This window comes from Pipra filicauda, unplaced genomic scaffold, assembly GCF_003945595.2.
Source record: "Pipra filicauda isolate LSUMZ 115617 unplaced genomic scaffold, ASM394559v2 scaffold234_size1211729_pilon, whole genome shotgun sequence".
Lineage (NCBI taxonomy): Eukaryota > Metazoa > Chordata > Aves > Passeriformes > Pipridae > Pipra > Pipra filicauda.
In genome coordinates this window covers 365,057-387,263 of record NW_024104348.1, presented here as the reverse complement: position 1 = coordinate 387,263, position 22,207 = coordinate 365,057, and the positions used below count along the sequence as shown (strand labels likewise).

Sequence of the window (22,207 nt, the reverse complement as noted above, 5' to 3'; positions counted from 1 at the left end):
AGAATGTAAAATCTTGCCTTTAAAAACTTCCCAACAACCAATGTATTTAAGGATCACTAAGCAATCTCAAATTTCTAAGAGTCTCTACATTTGAAAAATGCATGAATAAAGTTTACGTATTTTTAAAAAAAAGTTCACCAATCTCTCTTATGTACTTAATAGCTTGCCTCCTCCATAAATGTATCCCACCTTTCACCTCTCTCCTTTAATGCTTCATGTTTTCATGTTGTTGTCTTTATGAAAGAAACGAAAGTATCAAAAAGACACAAACAATACTCAGTTCAAACTTAACAAAATTCTATTAAGTACTCAGGGTAGATTTGGTTGGCATCGAAGATGACAAAGATCTTTGGGTTCCAGGTATTATCCACACAGCTGTCATACAAGTTCACAAAGCTTCCATCTTTTGAAGGAGGTCTTATGTATTTTGAATCCCCACCAATATAGTCACCAGTTAATACACGAGCAAGAAACATGACTTTATCTGGTCTATGCAGATGAGGCTGCAGATTCACGCCATGAATCTGGAAAGTATCTCCGTGCTTCATGCTCTCTTTGCAGAAATGGCTGGAATATGATGCATCTCTGGCGAAGTAGGTCCCTTTCAAATAAAAAAAAAAGAAACCTGATCACATTCTTACCATGACAGCTTAACCACTAGAGCATGGATATAGGTACCAGGATGATGAAAAATGTCTGTTATCTTCATTAGCAATCCTTTTTTAATTTTATTTGTTGAATTATAGCAACATGACCAAATATTTTTAGTGTGAACATTTCAGTAGTGAGATTGTCTTGTGATCACCACTGCTTTGCTGGGCATCCCTTCCCCATGCTCCCTGGTCCTACCAGCCAGTTGTGATTACATGTAATTAACTTTCTTAATTACACTTGATGTGAAAGCAGAGCTGTATTAAACAGCTCTTAGACAAACAGAGGGTGTGCATCACCAAGTATAATCTGTAAGGAACACTTATCAATGTAGAACTGTTAGGATTACCAAACTGTTGTATGTGACAACTATACTTACCTTTTCCATATACAGCAGCATGCATCCCATTTATTCTCCAGTCAAAGTTATGAATACATATTGCTTCAACAAATTCATTACTGGTGCCATGAAATAGCATCTGCTCATTAATCGTTGGGACACCCCTTTTCTTCTTCAGTTGAGCTTTTTTCCTACAGAAAACACACAATACAGCATTACAAACAGCTGTACAATCACATTAAGTTACTACTGTGAAAACACTGCACAGAGGACAAACCTAAAACACTGCATACAGTCCACTTTGACAAATGCCTAGATGGTTCTAGTTTTTAAACAGGTTAGAATTATTAAGGTACATGTTTAGAAATCACACTTTTCTGAATGCTGTGGACTATTTTCAGACATAGTCCAAGGTTAGGAAAAAAGGTTTTTTATATCAATTTATCACCTTAGTTCATTTGGCATTAGTTTTAGTGTGGTCATTTTCTACAGATACATTTTTTAAAAAAGCACATATTTCTCACATTTTGTTCCCTTCACCTACTTAAATAGCATGGTGGGAGGCCTAGCAAAGTTGGTAGATTATAAAGTACTACTACCTAGGTAAATTGCACAAATATTAAAAATAAAATCACCTAATGTTTTAGGCAAATTTACTTCCACATGATCACTTCATAATGGTTTTCTGAATTTATGGTTCACTAATACTTTTTAAAAGACATAGTTGTGCATTGCCGGGATTACATCACTCTAAAATTTTGGACAAAAATTTTGTCCTCCAAAAAACCCACCTTATACTACAGGTGAATGTATATTAGTCTCATGGACAGAAAGCCATAGCACACTTCCAATTAAAGAGCAGCTATATTTTCCATCAATCTTTAAGTGACTTTCTGTCAGTTGGGTTTTCCTAAGATCCATGAAGAAGTTGACTCTGCAGCTGTGTCTAACTCATTGAGCTGTTCATAGTTATGATCCCTTGACCGTCCAGGCAAAATCAAGTCAGAGCACATCATTGCTTTGTTCTTATCTGTGTACCTGAATTTTCTTCCAGTAACAGCTACAGTGCATGGGGCACTGTGCCACACACTCAGGTTTATCAAATTAAGCAATCTGCTTATAACTGGAGTGCATGCTTGAATTGGGGAAGAGTTTAGATGCAGTCCAGGGAAGTCTTATCAAAAACATCCAATGAAAGAGAAAGAGACAGACAGTGATGACTCTTGATCATATTAATGGCATTACATTGCTATTATGCATTACTTATAAATAAGTACATTTCACAGAAGTGAAAATCTTGCAGTAGTTAGCTTGAATGATACTTTTATTTGTTTTATTGTTCAGCATTTTGTTTGGGTTTTTTTTCTGCCCCACTCAGTGCAAACTAAAATACCTGTGTCTTGGCAACTCAGTTTTTTCTGTATGTTTTTTTTCCCCTACAACTGCTTTCCAAATCAGACGACTGTCAGTATAATCTCAATGGCATCTGGGAGGTTTCACTACTAATCTTATTAGTGAATATTTTTTTATCAGAGACAGACAGGCTCCAGGCATTCAAGTTCCACTCTATTAGCAGTTCAACTAAACCTAAGAGCCAAGATTCCCTTCATCTTGAGAAAACTACCTGTGTGAGGAAACACCTTTCAATCTAAGGGCTACTAATGCTGAACATTCAACATTTTTCTATTATTAGCCTTCTATTGCTGGCTGCTGATCTCTGGCAATACATAATGTAGCCTAACTTCTCTTGAAACAAAGCAACAGAACAAATTTATAGAAAAAGTGAATATTCAATTGCCAAAGAATGCTCTGTAACAGTCCTTCACTATCTCTGACCAGTTTATTTCCTAAAACCAATTTAGAATTGTCATTAATATGGGAACTACTGAAAGAGGCAAATGTGTTTTGACCACTACAGTGATGCAAATAATCATTCAAGCAATGCTCAAATGTAATACTTGATCTTATCAATTAAACAAAACACTTCTTCAAAACCACCAAAGTTTAAGTAGCAATTGTTCCTCATAAGTAGCAGAATATACTGGGCACACTGGGAAGCTGGTTCTGCAGAATGAAGAAATGCCACAATAGGATATTTTGTTAATTTGGAACAGAAATCGAGGAGCCCAACTATTCTAAAAAGCATCATCTTAGCACTTTTCACCAGCATTGACAAGCTAATCCACCTCAACAAAATTAATCCACCACTCACAATGTTTTTGTACACCCAGTTTGCTCAATAAAAGGAAAAACCTACAGCAAAACTAAGTACCCATAGAGATGCTCTTTGTACACATGCAAGCACTTAAGTAATCTCATTGACCAACACCATTTTTACTCACTTAAGTAATCTCATTGACCAACACCATTTTTACTCGCTGTACTCCTCTGCAACTCCAACTGAGATGCATAAACAAAAATATGCTAGACTAAGTTTCATCTTCCTTTGAACATTCCTACCTGGGGCACCAAACAAACTTCTAGGGAATTTGAAATGCTGGAATACCTATTACTTTCTAGTATACTACCAGGCAATGATGTCTTCACCAGTGTTTGTAAGCCCATCTACTCCAAGGCAGTATTTTACCCTCAGAAGAAAAGCAGCTAAGCCTCAATTGCATACACTTAATCTAGCAATTTTCATTGCTACTTGTATTGTTTTTATACAGGAAAAAATATTTTAAAACTGAATTACTTTTCTCCATATACTTTTATACTGTATAAGTACTAAAAAGTACTTTGGTTTGTAGTCAATTATATGGTGATACTGTAATACTCCTGACATCTGAAATTCTAATTCCCACTCTCAGTTTCATACCTTGAGAGTATTTTGGCACAGCATCCATAGATTCAGAGTTCTTAAACCACGAATTCTATTCACTGACCAGTCATGAAAACTAGTACAGTCTCCAAATTTTATCAGTTCCTAAACTAAGAAAAAAAAGGTCTTCTTTAGCCTTCCTCTGCCATCTACACTGGAGACTCAAAGAACGTTTACTTTGAAGCCTGCTTGCCACTCCTATTGTCAGAAATTAGGATCTGTATAAATATACCTCTAGAGAAACGTAATTCTAGGAAGGTAGATGGTGAAACAAGGCCAAGCAAATAAGCCTTAATATTTACACAAGGTAAATATAACCAAATCAATTCACAATTAGAATTACAGAGTCATTTAGGTTGGAAAAACCCTTTGAGTCCAGCCATTAACCTGACACTGACAAGTCCACCCCTAAACCAAGGATGGTGACTTCACCACTGTGCTGGGTTGCCCATTCCAATGCCTGACAACCCTTTCAGGGAAGAAGTTTTTCCTAATATCCAATCTAAACCGGCCCTGGCACAACTTGAGGCAATTTCCTCTTGTCCTGTCAGTTCTTATATGGGAAGAAGAGACTGACCTTCACCTTACGACAACCTCCTTTCAGGTAGCTGAATAAGGTGTCCTCCTGAGCCTCCTTTTCTCCAGGCTAAACAGTACCAGTTCCCTCAGCTGCTCCTTGTAACTCTTGTGCTCCAGACTCTTCACCAGTTTTGTTGCCCTTCTCTGGACATGCTCAGTGTCTTTCTTGTAGTAAGGGGTTCAAAACTGAACACAGGAGGTGCAGCCTCACCAGTGCCCAGAGGGACAACCATTTCCCTGGTCCTCCTGGCCACACTATTTCTAACACAGGCCAGGATGCCATTGGCCTTCTTGGTCACCTAGGCACATGGATAGCTCATGTTCAGCCAGCTGTCAAACAGCACCTCCAGGTCCTTTTCTGCTGGGCAGCTTTCCAGCCACTCTTCCCCAAGCCTGTAGTGCTGCATATTGTGACCCAAGTGCAGGACCTGGAACTTGGCCTTGTTGAACCTCATACAATTGGCCTCACCCATTGATCCAGCCTGTCCAGATCCCTCTGCAGAGCCTTTCTAAACTCCAGCAGATCAACACTCCCACCCAGCTTGGTGCTGTCTGCAAACTGACTGAGGGTGCCCTCGATCCTCTCGTCCAGATCATCAATAAAGATACAAAACAGGACTGGCACCAACCCTGATCCCTGGGGAACCCCGGTAGTGACGGGCCACCAACTGGATATAACTTCATTCATCACCACTCTCTGGGCTCACCCATCCAGATGTGTTTTTACCCAGTGAACAGTGCACCTGTCCAAGCCATGGGCTGCCAGCTCCTCCAGAATGCTGTGGGAAATAGTGTCAAAGGCTTTACTGAAGTCCAGGTAAACAGCATCTGCAGCCTTTCCCTCATGCACCTTGTCATAGAAGGAGAACAAGTTGCTCAACTGGGAACTGCCTTTCCTAAACCCTTGCTGGCTGGGCCTGATCCCCTGGTTGTCCCATACATTCTGTATGATGGCACTCAAGACAAGCTGTTCCATGACCTTCCAAAGCATCAAAGTCAGGCTGCCAGGTCTGTAGTTCCCCAGACCCTCCTTCCGATGCTTCTTGTGGATGGGTGTCACATTTGCTCACCACCAGTCTACTAGGACCTCCTCAGGGGAGCCAGGACTGCTGGTAAAAAAATGGCTTGGTGAGCACTTCCACCAGCTCCCTTAGTAGCTTCAGGTGGATCCCATTTGGCCCCCTAGAGTTGTGTGTGTCTAAGTGGTGTAGCAGGTCACTGAGAATTTCCCCTTGAATTATGGGAGCTCCATTCTGCTCCCTGTCTCCATCTTCCAGGTCAGGGTCTGGGTGCTTGGAGAACAACTGGTCTTACTGTTAATGTCTTCTTTGCCTCAGTATTTAAAGTACCTCAGCCTTTTCCTCATCCTTTGTCACTACTTTTCTCTTCACATCCAGTAAAGGATAGAGATTCTCCATAACCCTCCTTTTGTTGTTGATTTATTTATAAAAATACTTTTTATTGTCTTTCACAGCAGTGGCCAGACTAAGTTCTAGTTGGGCTTTGTCCCTTCTGATTTTCTCCTGGTATAACATCACAACATCCTTTAATCCTCCTGAGTTGTCTGCTCTTCCTTCCAAAAAGTCATAAACTCTCTTTTTCCTCTAAGTTCCATCCAAAGTTTTCTGTTCAGCCAGGCTGGTCTTCTTCCTCGACTGCTTGTCTTTCAGCACACAGGGACATGAGTCTTTAGGATTTCCTTCTTGCAGAATGCCCAGCCTTCCTGGACTCCTTTGCCCTTCAGGACTGTCTCCCAAGGGATTCTGTCAAACAGTCTTCTAAACAAGCCAAAGTCTGACCTCTGAAGTCCAAGCAGCAGTTCTGCTGACCTTTTTCCTTACTTCTCCAAGAATAAACAAACTTAATTAAGAGTACGAGAACTCACTTAACCATCAACATTATAAAGAAAATAATTGCCTTACACATATTAGTGATATAGCTCTCAATTAAAAATAAATTACATATCTTCCAAAAAAATCACAAAACTTATTTTAATATACATCTTCTTAGTTATTTCCTCACTATTTAACCTAGTTCAGTTGGTTTTATTAGTGTAACACATCTTTAAAACTTCTGATACGTACTCCTTCTCAGAGGCTACACAAAAACTTTTGTCAAATACAACTGCTTAAGACTGATACTACAAAATAAGTGGATGCAGAACTGAGCACTTCCTACTTCTTCCAGGCCAGCACAACATGAAGAGGGAAAAGCCGAGAACTCAGAACAAGGTTTTGTAGCACATTAAACTTAAGGAAATTGGAGAAATATGTGTTAATTAGACACTTAATTCTGTCCTGGGTTTCATAAGGTTGAGAAACTCAACAAGACACAAATATTCATTTGCTTTGTTCAGTAAAAATTAAAATAATACAATCTTCTCAAGGAATTATTTTACAAAAAGCTTGGTTTTGTTCTCCTTACTTCACTGTAAGTATTATGGGCATCTACATGTGGACATTGTGAACATCTTTAATGCATTAGTCTTATCTGTGCTACACTATAACTAATGCATTTCTACAAGTATTACATTTCTGCACCTGTAAAAGCTACAGAGTCTATAAAATGGAAGTTTGAATAGAGAGAAATGACAAATAAGAAAATTTTTAAAAGATAAAAAGTAACACAAATTTTCATTAATAATAAAAACAATTAAACATATTTCTGCTACATAACTTCAAAACTTGCTCCATTAACAATCCTAAGACTGTTGGGTTTAGAAATAATCTCACCTGCAAAAAAACTCCCACAAGTCTAGATTTTGTATTCTCTTAATTCTTTTAATTCGGTGGCTATCCATTGTTTTTCCAAAGAGACTAGAAACTTCATTATATTCATTTGTTTTCTTTTGCAATGGAATAAGCTGGAAAAAAAGAGGTTAGTACGATTTCAATTCAATGCATTATTTCATCATCCCATGTTTTTGACCAACTTGCATACCAACTCTTACCTGGTATGGCTCCTCAGTATTTACATTCTCCCAGTGCGAAGGCATAGGGATAGCCTCATTTTCACAGATGAAACTTCAAACAAAAAAGGTAAAAATACATCACACTAAAGACATGAGGCATTTGTTTCCTGTCAACTCCTGCTCCAAACAATACAGTATGCAAAAAAACCAAAACCCCACAAGGTTTACACAGAACTACTCAGGGTTTTAATTCAATCAAAGGCTGTTGCCAGCAGGTAAAGTCAAAGGCAAGAGGTCTTATTTTATATTCAATTCTGCCTTAGCTTTTTATAACTAAACCATGGCAATGAACAGTTTTAATACACCATCTGCCCAACAGAAGATAGGAAGATAAAGCAGAAGTGGTCAAAAAGTTCCACAACATTACTAGAGCAACATTGATTTAGAAATGTGACAGTGAACACACAGCCTGAACACTCCAAACTATGAGGAATTACAACTAGCCTATCTGGAAACTGAACCCTCATTTCAAGTAATTAAAAGCATCATGTTAAAAATACACACTTGAAAATTAGTTTATTTAAAAGAAAAAAACAAAACAACAAAACCTTAAAAAAGAGTGTTTTAAGCATATGCACTGCATATGTAGCAGCTTTTAAGCCTTAAAACTGGGACTAAAAGAAGGAATTACCTGAAAGTAAACAATGTCATCACATGGAAATCAGAGTACTGAATGCAATTATTCGAAAAACAAAAAAAGGTAAATTGCCACATCATTGCATGCACTGTTCAGCAAATATCTAGTGAAAAAACAGCTAACACTTCAAAAAAACCAAGCCTTCTTGAAAGTAAGTGTAAACAGATGGCTAGTACATTTCTTATGAAAAATGACAAATTACATTCTGAATGTATAACCAGCCTACAATTCAGAACTACAATTATTTCTCAGAAACTATCTGGGGAAAAAAACCCACATATTCCATGTAGTCCATTTCACCTGTGGCAGTATCACTGCATAGTTCAGTTTATTGTTTAGAGAGCATCAGATTTACATCAGCGGGGCTTTACATCTAATGACCGATCAAAAGGTAAAAAACTAAAGCAATTAGACTAAAAAAGTCTGGTTGCTACAACACAATTTCTTTAACTTCAAATCATTTTAGAGCAAATGACTAAAACACAGGCAAGAAAATATAACTCAATCTTTTTTGCAGTTGCAGTAATAGTTCTAAATAATTTATGAATGGAACAAACTGTCCCAATTCTGATTCAACAGGAGCGAGTGAGTCCAATGGCTAAAGTCAAGCTCAGCTTTAAGAACCCTGCCAAAGGATATCAGTATACAGCATGCCTTCCCTCCCTCCATACAAATTCCTTGCTTTCTCAGAAAACAAAAGATAAAAAATAAACTAAAAATTCTCTTGTCACTCTGATGAAACGTCTTCTTTCTTCACTTGACTAGCTCTCACACGTTGGTTCGCATCTCAAATTGTTTCATGCAAAAAGCAAATAAATATAAACAATAAAGACAAAACATTTTTGTTTCATTTTACTTAGAAGAATCAGGAATAAAATAAAAATAAGGAGTCTTCCTTTATTTCCTTACCTGAATGAATTGATAGAAAAGGGAGCTCGCTTTATTGGACGTTGCTTAAGGGTAGTCAGGTTGATTTGTTTCATCACTGAGCATAAAACAAAAGTTAAAATGAAAATTTCTAGAATTCATCTATAGCATCTGAAACATTTACGTGACATTTTTTAAAATAACATTACTACACCCAAAGTTGCTTGACAGGGGTTCCTTTTTCAGCAATTAACAAATCAGCATTTTCAATAAATATTTCTGAATGCATTGTCATTTGTGAGTTGGCAAAATGCACAAATATTACACACACAATGTTTATTTTTAAAATACCCATCTAAAATTCAGTTTCACTAAATCACTGGCAAAACTTCCACTGACTTTAACAGGATGACAAAGAATATTACTACTATCCTTACTAAGATATTATGACCTACAGACAGTGACAAAAATTGTTCTTTAATATTTGTATTTAGTGTTTTTATTCTGGATGCAAAACAGTTTTATTAAACAGACATTTCAACACAAGTAAACATAAAAACTCCTTGTATTGTTATATACTACTTTACGGCCAGTACATTGTTATTTTACCCAGTCCTCACTTTCTGTATTTGAAATACTTGAAGTTTGAGTATATTAGAATACATATTTATTTCCTTGATTTCCTGTATCTAAACATATAGCCGTTTTATAATTTAATCAGAAAATAAACAATCTACAAATGGAAAAACTAAAAAAAAAAAAAAAAAAAAGGAACTTATTAGAACACATCTTCGAACAAAGCACAGATTACATTTATATTTAGTTGCATACATTAGAAACCTGTAATATTCTGTAATTAACAAGAACGACACAAGTGAGATCTTTACAATTTACTAGAAAATCTTTTTGCCTATCTCCTTATTAGTCTGAGAACAGAACTGGCTTCAACTACCTGCTGAATTATTAAATCACTTTGATGCCAGTATTTTGCAGAAAACTTCCTTCATAGCAATGTTTCTTAAACAGACTCTGAATGGAAGAGGTTTTTCAAGCTTACAGGAAGTTGCATGTTAAAGAAAAACGGTTCAAACTTCATGTTTTAATCGATGTATGCTACACACCACCTGCAGCTGAGGCAAACAGCAAGTAACATGATGGACAGCTATGAAACAAGACATGCTAGCACAGTAATAAATTACACTAAAAAAATGTAACAGGGCAGCAGCTTCTACAAACTCATATGAACTTTCCTGTAAAGGTGGCATTTTCAAATAAATGTTTTTGCACCAGATAGGAGGACAATAACTTGCTGAATGAACAAATGTGCTGTGTATCTGGCACCTTGCATTATTTAAATTTACTCTATGAAAAGATACATACCTGAAAAGTCTAGCATGTAGTTAAACTTTGCAGTCGTAAAAGACAGAGAACCATGTGGGTTTGTTCGGAAACTCCTTTCAATATCTTCACTGCTAATAGAGCAATGACTGTTTGAATCAGTCTTCAAAATAAATAAAATAAGTGAAAAAGCACATTTAGACAAATTCAGCAATAGGTAGTTGGATGCACGGAAATCCACCACAGCCAATATAACTTCATAGGGATTTACCTGAAACATATGCCATTTACCGCACTCAGCCAAATAAAACCAGCCCCACTGGGTATCAGAGGTATCCATCTCTTCAACTGGACTTTCCATTTTTGGGAATACATCTTCCGATGGCCCTTGGAGCATTTCCTGAAACATTCACACATATACACAAAAAATATTTTGCATTTGCAATACTTACAAAAAATCCTGGCAGATGGAGGGCATATTTGTTTTTTCTTTTTCAGAGGAAAATTCTCAATTTGCTACTTACACAGTATTAAATCCTTTAAGTTAGTTAAATATTTTCAAAACTCTCTTAATTGTCTGTAAAGTATGCCAATAAAGGCAAGTTATAGGCTTTAACATATGAAAGAGAGGTGCTAAATTTCACACTGATGGTTGTAGGGTCAAGGCTATTCAGATATATACAACAGCCTCTCCATTACATGCTACTCAGAAATTATGTGTTGGGGTTATATCAAACACCTTGATGAAAACATCTACTAGCTGCTCACCAACACTGAACAAATCAGACTGGATATCAGAAGCTGTAACAAAAAAATTTCAAAACTAAGTCAAAGAATATAATTATTTAACTGTGTAAGAGCACACTACATTATCCTTCCACAATGCATGATGGACAGCTTCCCCCTCTAATACACCCACTTAAAAATGACACAGTAAAATTACTGGTACTCTGTACTTGTATTTACAGAGAAGGTTCACAGCATAAGCTAGAGTGGCTTCCACACAAGCAATGATTACCACAGTTGAGGTGCTGCAGGATGGAAGAAAAAGGACTGAAGAAAGCAGAGGTCTAAAAATCATGACAAAACCAAATAGGGAATAAAGAATCACATTTTTTCTGACAAATAGAGGAGACACCTATTGAAGGTTGCAAATGTCAAGTTCAAAAAAAGTGAAAGATCAACTTCCTGAACCAGAGGAATTCCTTTTCATGCTATGGTGTGGATGCTGCAAACTGGAAGTTCAAACAGCAGCTAGACAAGTTCAAAATAACCAGAGCTCTGCTAGAATACCTTTAGAAGAACCCATTAGTCCCTGCCACATTTCAGCTCATTCTTCATTCGCCAATAAAACTCTGAAAACTCTGAAAGTGCTTGTCTCCACTTGCATGTATTTCCTAACAAGTCAACTCTCTGCAACAGCCTCCCCAAGCAAAAATTCTAAGTAAGTTAGGGGGAAACCTTTCAGAAAAAGAAGCTTGCACCACTCCCGGAAAAGGTCAGCAATTTATCCACTCTTAACTGTTTAACCAAAACACTTTGGCACTCTTCCCAAAAATTTCCTCAATTTCACTTCTGCTTCCAAGAAGTGAAACAATAAGCTCCGGCAGAAGTAAGTCAAACAATATGCAGTTTGTATCTTAGATGCTTCAGTTGTTTCCTGATCACTTCAACCCAGAGAAAAAGTAAGGTCCTAAAGAAGACAAATACTGGAAATTAGAGGCAAGAACCACCTGGACAGTGCTACGGGGGCAGGAGTTAAAGAAGCAAGAGAGCAGAAGGCACTTCTAACATTACCCTTCCCTCCCCCCTACTTTCCCAAGTTAGTGGTTGTTTGAAAAACAATCTGAGATACTTCTTTGTGATAACAGCTATAGACTGCATTATAATCATCAAAAGCTCCAAAGAGGGTTCAGAAAACAGGGGAATCAGAAGTGGACCTCCACACCTCTAACTTGCAGAAACTGAGGGCAAACCTACTTCAGTACAAATGGAAGCCTGCCTAAGGCTACACACATGGATTGCTACCTCAAGTTCAAGCAGAACTACACTAATGGTACATCAGCTGCATGGAAAAAATATTTTGAAAGAGGTAAGAAAACCACTCTCTATTTCAGAGGACATCTGCCAACATTTCTTCATTTCTTCTGTTCCTCACAGCAATACAGAGTCACAGAACCTACATTCACTTGGTGTTAAAAGCACAACTGGCCAACAGTTTTTGACTATAATCTTTCACCTTCAACTTGATTCTTTCTCTCAAGTAAGCATTTGGCTATGTTCTACCCTACAGAGAGAAGGCAGAGAGGCAGATGCAGCCTGCACTTTTTTAAAGCTAAGACAAAAGCAATTCAGGCTTTTTTGGTAATGTTAAGTCTTCTCATATTTCCACTAAAACGGCCAGACCTCAGCTCCATCCCACTGCTGGTTCAGGGCCCTGACTCTGACCAATCAAATCAGTAATGCCTTTCAAACAAGACAGAACATGTCTTTACAAGCAGAGAGGCACGATTACCAGTGCCTGTCAACACACAGCCCTCCAGGGGCAATACAGCCTCCAGAATAAACCATTTACTAGGGAGACAGTTATTCCCATGGCTTTCAAAAATATTACATTTAATCCACATATTACCCTCTTCACAAAGTCTAGGGTAAGCAGATAGATTCCAGGATACTTCAGAAGCATGGAGAAATGACCCGAAGGCATGAACATGTAAAGCCATAAAACCAAGCTGTTCTCAAAGGTGACACAAATCCAACATGCTGGTGGGAATTACTGATTAATTTAATATCAAACGCACACCATTTATGAAGCATGAAGTAGCTTTTTGAGAAGGATTTATTAGCACTGTTTCTACTGATCTAGGAGTTACCAGAACAGCTCAAACAAATTACTCTGGCAGGAAAAACATCATTCCAAACACGATGAATGCTTGTTGTATGCTGTGACTGAATGGCCTTACTACTACTGGTAATGCATTGCCTCGTTTTTCTAGAAGTACTTTATGTTTGAATGATAAACATGCTTCATAGTGTGTAGAGCCACAGAATGGTTTGGGCTGGAAGGGCACTTATAAGACCATGTAGTCCAACACCCTGCCCCATCCAACCTGGCCTCGAACACTTCCAGGGATGGGGTATCCAGGCTTCTCTGGGCAACATATGCCTCACCACCCTCGTGGTAAAAAATATAACAGTATCCCAATGGGCTACTCTGTCTGCATTCTTGTGCTGTCTGCTTCCACTTGGCACATTGTACCTACAAACACCAACTTGGTATAGTTCCCTGCTGGAAACACAAGCAGTGCCAAGGGATTCTCCGGCTCTTCCTCGGAGAACACGACACCTGATTAGGAGACTTGTCTGAGGTAGCGTGCAGGGCTTGGCAGGGGAGGCGAGGAGGAACACCATCAACACCAATACAGGACACCAGGTGAAATGACAATGCCCTTCCCACCTGCACCCCCACGCACCGGCTCTGTGCTACCGAAGGCCACCGTCGCAGTCACACCTGCCACCGAACCCTCCAGAGCCGAGTCCATTGCAGCTCAAGGGCACGGCCGGGCAACCCAGCCAAGCACAACACCACTAGCCCCTCATTGGGGCCGCAGGCCGCTCCTACACACACGGTGGCCAACGCCCCCCACCCCCTTGCGCAACCTGGCAGCGCGCTCGGCGACGGGGCGGGGCGGGAGGGGCAGCGGCCTGCGGGGCGCGCGGGGCACGGGCTCGAGGGAGAAGGACGGGAGGAGCGGCCGTTCCGTTCCGTTCCGTTCCGCTCCGTTCCGTTCCGCGGCCCGCCCGCACTCACCGCATGCGCCGCCCCCCCCGGGCGTGCTCCCCACATGCCGCGCGCGGGGGCCGCTCCGCTCCGGGCGCTTCCGTTACCGGCGGCCGGGGAAGGGGCGGGGCGACCGCCGCGCGAGACCGCGCCCCATTGGCTCGTCAGCGCCGGGTATGTAAATGACAGCGGAGTGGGTGGTGCTGAGCGCGAGGGGTGGAGCCACTGTCGTGAGGCGAGGGAGGGGGAGGCTGAGGCACAGGCACAGTCCCAGTCCAAGTTCAATCCCAGGCACTGTACTGATACTGAGCAGTACTAAAACCAGTACCAGGTGTAGTTCCAGCACCAGTACCAGGCCCACTTCAAGTCCCAGTTCCAGGCCCAGTTCCAGTCCCAGTACCGGGCCAAGTTCCAGTAGCAGTCCCAGTTCTAATACCAATAGGAGTAGCAGTACCTGTGCCAGGCCAGGTTCCAGTCCCAGTCCCAGTTCCAGTACCAGTTGCAATCACAGTTCCAGTAACACTACCAGGCCCATATCCTATCCCAGTCCCCATTCCAGTACCAGTACCAGTTCAGATACCTATACCAGTACCTGTGCCAGTATCAGGCCCAGCTCCAGGCCCAGTACCAGTTCCAGTCACAGTATCAGTACCTGTACCAGTACAGGTAACATATCCAGTACCAATAACAGTCCCTTGCACCAACCAGAGCCGTGATACGCCCTCCACTGCTCTGTATCCCACCACCTGGTCTTTTAGTTCTTTGGATTCTTGGCCTTGATAGTAATGGGCCTCTGCTTTACCAAGAAATATTTGTTGTAACTATTGGTAATTTGGTAATACAACAGCCCATCATTTTCCTGTGAAATACAACTCCTCATTTTCCTGTGAAGCACAGGTACACTTGGGCCCATACACACATTCATTTCCGCACACGCAGCTTTTTAAAGAACTGATGCCACGTTGATACCAGGCATGGCAGCAGACGTGACCATCACACCGTGCACAGAGCATGGTCAGCCAGTGCAGTGCAAAGAGAGCAGCAATTAGAGCTGCAGCCTGTTGTGGGCACTCAGGGCCCATGGGCAGCTTCATGTTACGACTGAGGTCTAGAAGCCTCAGCAGCAGCAGCTCATGGTCTCAAGTTGTGCCAGGGGAGGTTTAGGTTAGATATTAGAAAGAATTTCTTTACAGAGAGGGTAATCAGACGTTGGAATGGGCTGCCCAGGGAAGTAGTGGATTCTCCGTCCCTGGAGGTTTTTAAGAAGAAACTGGATGTGGCACTGAGTGCCATGGTCTAGCAACCGCAGCAGTAGTGGATCAAGGGTTGGACTTGATGATCTCGGAGGTCCCTTCCAACCCAGCTGATTCTACAATTCTATGATTCTATGATTCTAGGACCAGTTAGTAAGAGAGGACACAGTCATGAATGTAGTTGACCCCAGCCTTTTGGTGCAGATAGTCTAGGATGGGAGCTGCTGAGCAGAAAAGCAGGCAGTAACAGCAGCTACATCAGTCTGCAGTCAGCCAGGGGCCTGGTAACTTCACAAAACCACGTAGTCATCATACATGTGTGCAGTCAGTAAAGCACATCCTGCAGTGAAGGATTTTCGTTGAGCAGCATGCCAAAAAAAGCACAGGTGGATTGAAAATGAATTTCGCAAATTCTGAGGGAGTATCAGGCAGGATACGTATCCAGATTCTGGCTGTGCTGACCTTGCCTCTGAATGCAGAGTTAGAAAAGGTTATTTTTCTGAGTTAAAAAGTCAAGCAGCCTGTGGTGAATCACTGGAGGTATTTTACTGGCATGAACATGAGGCTTCTGGAATAAAGGAGCTTTCTGGAAGTAGAGACATCTTTTCTCAGCCATGATATTTGTATTGACATTGCTGGAAAGCACATAAAAATTGTGGGGACGTATCCTTCCTGTCCTGCCTTTCTTTATGAATATATACATAGGATAGAGGTAGGGGGGATTCTTTTACCACCTTAGCTACTGAATGTCTGTTGAACACCTTTTTTTGCTTGAAAAGATGCTGGCAATGCTTTATGTTTAACATGGGCCTCTTTGAATCACCTATTTCTATTTTTATTACTGCCAGTTGTGGATTTTTAAAATAATGGTCAGGTTTTTTGTAGAATTTGCATAAGTGTATCTGAAGTTACATTAGCACAACACACGGTTTTCTAGGAGACGAAAGTTTTAACGAAGTTTCTGCTGCTATGCCTTGAAGCATGGGATAGAATTGAGATTTATGTTGTGTGTTTCTTCCCTTTCTTTGTATGTTTAGACTAATAATAATGGAGCGTAAGCCTTTCTTGACATAAAAATATCTTCCTTACAGTGAAAACATAGCTTGTTAGAGTGACTGTATTCTCAGGAAGCTACATGCTAATGCCAGACTCTTTATAGCAACAAAAACTTAAAAACCCTTAAAATCCAAAGATTTCAGTGGATATCTTATGTACTGTGTGCAGTCTAACAGCTTCTCTGAAGAAGACATAATTGGGTTAATTGATTCTCATCAGCCACTACTTCAAGCAGCAAAAAGGCAGAAACTGGAGAGGTTTGGACACATGAGTTACAAATTCGTTCTTTCAGGGAATGATCAAATGGAAATGAAAGAGAGAAGTCCCTGATGCTGCCTTGTACATAAATTGTAGGATGATAGAAGGAACCAGGTTTGAAAGGACTCATGAAGTTCTTTAATCCAGTCTCTTTACCAAAGCAGGCCTAATTTCAAATCTAGATTAGATTGCTCAATTTCTCATCCAGCCTTTTCTTTTTTCTTTTTTTTTTCCCTCCAGGCATGTTTGCTGAACTGTTTTCAGGGGTAAAGAGTTTTTCCCTTCTGTCCAGCCAGAATTTCTTGTGTTGCAACTTGTGTACATTGACTCTTTCCTTTCGATATAACCCTGTGAGATGTGTTCCCTGTCTTCCTTCTGATGCCTTCACTTGGTAAGAAAATAACAGACATAGTGTCTCCAAGCTGCTAAAAAACAGCCGAAGTAGAGGTAAATTACAGTCAGAACCCTAACACAGTGCCTCTTTAATTGGATCAGACAGGGGATTATAATAGGATTCAGGTTGGAATGCACTTCGGTCATCTTTGGGGGGGGGGGCCACAAAGATGTTCAAAGGGCTGGAGCACCTCTCCTATGTAGACGGGCTGAGAGAGTTGGGGCTGTTCAGCCTGGAGAAGAGGCAGTTCCAGGGAGATCTCATTGTGGCCTTTCAGTACTTAAAGGGGGCTTATAATAAAGAGAGAGAGCAACTTTTTTACATGGACATGTAGTGATAGGACAAGGGGGAATGGTTTTAAACTGAAAGAGAGAGGGTTTAGATTATATGAGGAAGAACTGTCTGTGAGAGTAGTGAGGCACTAGAATAGGTTGCCCAGAGGAGCTGCAGGTGCCCCATCCATGGAAGTGTTCAAGGACAGGTTGGATGGGGCTCTGAGCAGGCTGGTCTGCTGAAAGATGTCCCTGCTCATGTCAGGGGGGTTGGAACTAGATGATCTTTAAGATCCCTTCCATCCCAAGCCATTCTATGATTATATGATCTTGCACAACCTCCTGATTAAATCATGAGTCATTTTGTTCAGGATTGTATCCAGTCAGGTCTTGAAACCTACAAGGATATAGACTGCTCAACCTCTCTGGCCAACCTCTTCCAGTGCTTGATACTTGACTCCCATTGTGGTGAAGAAATTTTGCCTCTATCTAATTATTACAGCTTAAGCCTTCTGCCTCCTCCTGCTGCCATGCACTACTCTGAAGAGCCTGGCATGTTTTTCTTGTTAACCTCTGTACGTATTGGAAGATTGAAGTTAGCTGCTCCCACCCAATCCTTCTCCATGTTAAACAAGTCCAGGTCCACCAGTTTGTCCTTACAGGGCAAGTGCTTCAGCCTCCTGACTGTCATGGTGGTCATCTGCTGAAATTGCTTCAGATGATCAGTGCCTTTCTTGTACTGATGGGCACCAAACTGGATACAGTGTTTTAGACAGGGTTAACAAACCCTAGTATTCCTTTGAGATCCTGGGTAGGGTCCTGCTATTTTATAGTCAAGGGTGCAGTTGTCCTACACTGCCTCCAGGGCACACTGTGGGATCACATCCAGCTTCTCATCCACTAGGATCACGACACCTTTTCAGAATAGCTGCTCATCAGGTAATTTCCTAACCTGTCTTGTTGCCAGAAGTTATTTCTTCCCAGATGCAGAACTTTGCTTTTGTCTGTGTTCAATTTCATAAAGTTCCTCTGAGCCCATTCTTCCAGCTTGTCTATGTCCTTCTAAAGAGCTGCTCTCTGCCCTTGAGTATATCAAGGACAAGACAAGGAAGGTAAACTGCCATTAAACATTTTCTGAGGGGGGAAAGTCAGTGATTCTTTGGTATTTGCATTTCATAGGAGATTAATTTTTAATAATCAATGTAATGTTGCATGCATATAACAGAATGATAACGTAAACGATAATGAAATATAATTCTGCCACCATTAACTGAGAGTAAGCAGAAACCAAACAGAACAACCAAAGAAAGATTGAAATATAAACATTCCATGCCCCCAAAAAAGCCCCTAAAAATACAATGACTGTGCCATTAAAATAAAATATTGACAGTGGTTTGCCACTTTTTAAAAACTGTACGAATTTGTCATGGGAATGTGTATTGTAGTATAAAGGAAACTGTAGGATGCATGTGGTATCTACAAACTTGTACACTCACAAGTACAGTTGCCCACAGGCAAGAGTATGAGGAAATACTCTACTTATTACAGAGCATCACATCTAAAGGGAATGGCTGTCCACCTCAAATATGGCATTGGTCTTGAGATGTGGAGGAAGCTGTAGAAGCAAATCATTATACATTCTTTCCTTGAAAGTCCACATTGTCTTGATTTGTTGTTCAAAGAGCTGTTAGATGTGTCAAGCAATCTTTCTTAACCTGACTCTCCTGCATCCTTCTGTGTTCTAGAAGATACTGTTCTAACCCTGTTCCTGCTGTGCCTTCCCCGGTTATGCCTATTTTGCACTCTTCGAGAAATGGAAAAGGTCTAGGAACATCTTAGTTCTTTGATGCTTTTTTTTTTTCGGTGATAGTGCCTGGAAGCCATGATCCCAAGTAGTACCTGTTCTACCCCATATGGAGAACACATATGTTCTACCCCCATGGAGAACACAACCCACAGTGTGCCAAATTGCCCCTTGCCTTTCTGTCTCCTTTTATGGGTAGACTGAGCTCCAGCATCTCAATTTGTCTTTTTTGTTGTTTGTTGTTTTGAAGGAGGAGTCCTTCACTGACATTAATTGAATTTAAATGCAAATAGATGCAATTGTAGCAGCAGGAGAACCGCAGAGAGCTTTAGTTTGTTTTTCTCTAGAGAAGGACATAGAGGATCCATGGGCACAGAGAACACTTTGATACCTGCACTCATTTTGGACTATCTTTTCTAGGCTAGCACAACCATTTATCTCTAACTGCAGCATTGCATAATGACATCAAGGCCTAATGTTGTTCTAATGACTAAACTTCACTCATCGCCCTACTTCCCTTACTTTGTGTAGCATACTTTGCATATATGGCAGGGATACTACGCATCCTTCTGTGCTTCTATGTACATATCACACCTGCACTGAACTCTGTCAGCCTAAGATTTCAATATAAACATTAATTCTACATACAGAGAAAAAAACCCTTACCCATAGCCTGATGCACTCCTCTCCCACCTTTCATTACAGCCTAGGAAGGAACGCAGGGACTACTTGCAACCTTGTTCAATGACTGGAGATGGCATTGCTGTCCACCTCATCTCCTAGTGAATAACACTGATGAAGGGAATGGCTTCTCCATCTTTGCTCCCTGTGCTGAGCTGTACTATCTCTGAGGAGAGAAAAGCATTTGCAGAGAACTTTTGTGCCCAGTTACATTGGGCAGCAGAAGCAACTGTAGTTTCAGTAGTTTATTCTGTGTCTGCAGAATGCAGTGAGCAAGATTGGGATGATCAGAGACAATGCCACACTGCAAACTGTGGGGTTGTCTGGGAAGTCTGGAGAGGATAGTAATCCGTAAGAAGTAAAGGCAAAATTGCATTCCCCATCTCTCTGAATCTTCATGATGTCTCTATCCACCAGCACTCAAGTGATGCTTAAGAGTGTACCAGGGTCTGTCTGGAATAGTGTTAATTTTCTTTGTAGCAAGCTATATGATGCTGTGTTTTGGATTTTTGACTAAAGCAGCCCTGATAAGACACATATGTTTTGGCTATTGCTGAGTAGTGCTTGCGCAGCATCATTACTCTTTTCCCCACTCAGCCCTCCTCAGGGGTAGGCAAAAATTTGGAGGGGACACAAGCAGGACAGCTGACCCAAATAATATTGTATGCTCTATAACATCATTTACAGTAACAGAAATTGAGGAGAGAGAGATTTTGGGGAGGTAGCCATTGCTCAGAGACTGGGTCTGGACATCACTCTGCTTTTGCATCACTTTTTCCTTCACTTACTAAACTATATATATCTCAACCCATGAGTTTTCTCGCTTTTGCTCTCCCCATCCTACTGTGGTTTTGTGAGAGGAGTGAGTGAGATATCGTGTGGTGCTTAGCTGTGGGTGAGGGTCAACCTGCTACAAAGTGAGAAAAGAAAACCTCCAGAGTCTCTTCATGCTTCCACAAAGCTATAGGACATTCCCATACTCAAATGTGTGCACATACATGCATCCCAGCATCTGCTCTAATGCAGTCACTCACCACACCACTGTTTACCCTAGGACAACACAGGTGCTGTGAATTGCCAAGGAATGCATCACAGCCAGATGAATCTGAACCACACTTGAGCCAGCACTGTGACAGTGGTTGGAAACTTCCTTCTACAGGATACAGAGGCATCTACTGAGTTTGTTTGCTACCTCACGTGACCTGTTGATTGAGAGAAATTAGACCTGAGACTGTTGCAGAGAGCACTAAGGCATGTCCAGACTTTGGCCTGTTCCCCTGGCCTGCTCATCCATGTGTGCACCAAGGGTATTGTCAAGGGAGACCTTAGTAAACCAAGGGTGGCTACAGGGCACTGGAGCCCAGGTGCTGTTCTCCTTGGTCCTGCCAGTGGAAAGGCAAGGCTTGGGCAGGAGGGCCCCAACCTATGGGTTAACACCTGACTGCACAGCCAGTGTTGCAGGTAGAGCTTTGGCTTTCATGAGAGTGGACCCCTGCTTTGAGGAACAAGGGCAAGAGCATGTTTTCAAACAGGCTTTCCAGCCTAGCTAGGAGGGCTTGCCCTAAGCATACTCTGCATGCACTGGGATTCTTCTAGTCTTTCTCATACTTCCGTGGCCCTCCAGTGGTACCATGTGCTCTCCTTTTAACATCTGCTTCTTTCTTCATCTCTGTGAGGCCACTCTCTGCTCTCTCAGCATTCTTTCAGTCTTTCTGTTGTACTTTTTCACCTCTCCAAGGCTACTCTGATCTCTGGGTCTCTTTCTGGCCTACTTTTTTCCACCTTTCTGAAGCTAATCTTTGTTATCCTTCACATTTATAGGTTTTCTGCTATTTTCTTAACTTCTCTGAGCCTACTCTGTCTTCTCTGAGGTTCTTTCAGGCTCTTTTCTAGTCTCTCAAGCTCTGCAAGGCTTCTCTGTTCTCTGGGACTTTCTCAACCTCTCCACTTCTTCCCTAGACTCTTCAAAGCTGCTATGGCTGCTTTTCAGTTTCTTCCTTCCTCTCACTGAGATGACTTTGGAGCACTTTAAGTCCTTCTGCTTGTTTTGTATCTCACTCACCTCAGCCTCCCTTTCTGTCGTTAGACTGGGTTTTCTACAGCTGTTTTAGTTTCCCTTCAAGGTTCATGGCATCTCAGCAACTACCCTTCTTTCTCCTGGGATTTTTTTCAGCCTTCCTGCTCGTTACTTCCCTTCTCCAAGGCTATTTTGCTGTTGCTCTTTTAGCCTCTCTCCTCTCTTAGCAGATGCAGATATACACTTCCAGTGCACTTGCAGAATCTCTGATACTTTCTTGTTATTGTCAGGGTCTCTTGTGTGTTTATCATAGTTCTTCCAGGCTTTCTACTAGTTCCTTTTTTTTCTTGGTCTTCTCTTGAGGCCACCCTTGGTACTACTGAGTACTCCGGGACTCCTGTCATAGTTCTGAGACTTTCTTGTTATCACTGAGCCTCTTCTGTATTCTCTGAGGGATTCTTTGCCTTATCTATTTCTTTCTTGGCCA

The 22,207-nt window shown here is 41.1% G+C and overlaps 1 protein-coding gene and 1 long non-coding RNA gene across 3 annotated transcripts; one reads left to right on the top strand and one right to left on the bottom strand.

Annotated features, from left to right (window-relative positions):
• Positions 1-275: 275 nt before the first annotated feature.
• Positions 276-14,066, bottom strand: PARP11 (poly(ADP-ribose) polymerase family member 11). Of its 2 annotated transcripts, none has more exons than XM_027722096.2 (8): positions 14,016-14,066; positions 10,476-10,604; positions 10,247-10,367; positions 8,909-8,984; positions 7,342-7,414; positions 7,124-7,254; positions 1,031-1,182; positions 276-601 (listed from the first exon to the last, which is right to left on the bottom strand). In XM_027722096.2, the coding sequence occupies exons 1-8, from the start codon at positions 14,049-14,051 to the stop codon at positions 288-290; spliced, it is 1,032 nt and encodes a 343-aa protein (XP_027577897.1). In that variant the 5' UTR covers positions 14,052-14,066; the 3' UTR covers positions 276-287. The 2 variants fall into 2 exon arrangements, with proteins under 2 accessions (XP_027577897.1, XP_027577896.1); XM_027722095.2 differs by lacking the exon at positions 14,016-14,066 and adding an exon at positions 13,678-13,977.
• Positions 13,901-21,203, top strand: LOC113988462. Its single transcript, XR_005563653.1, has 3 exons — positions 13,901-14,159; positions 16,793-16,943; positions 19,728-21,203. It is a non-coding gene; the product is annotated as an uncharacterized LOC113988462 (long non-coding RNA).
• The last annotated feature ends 1,004 nt before the right edge of the window (positions 21,204-22,207 follow it).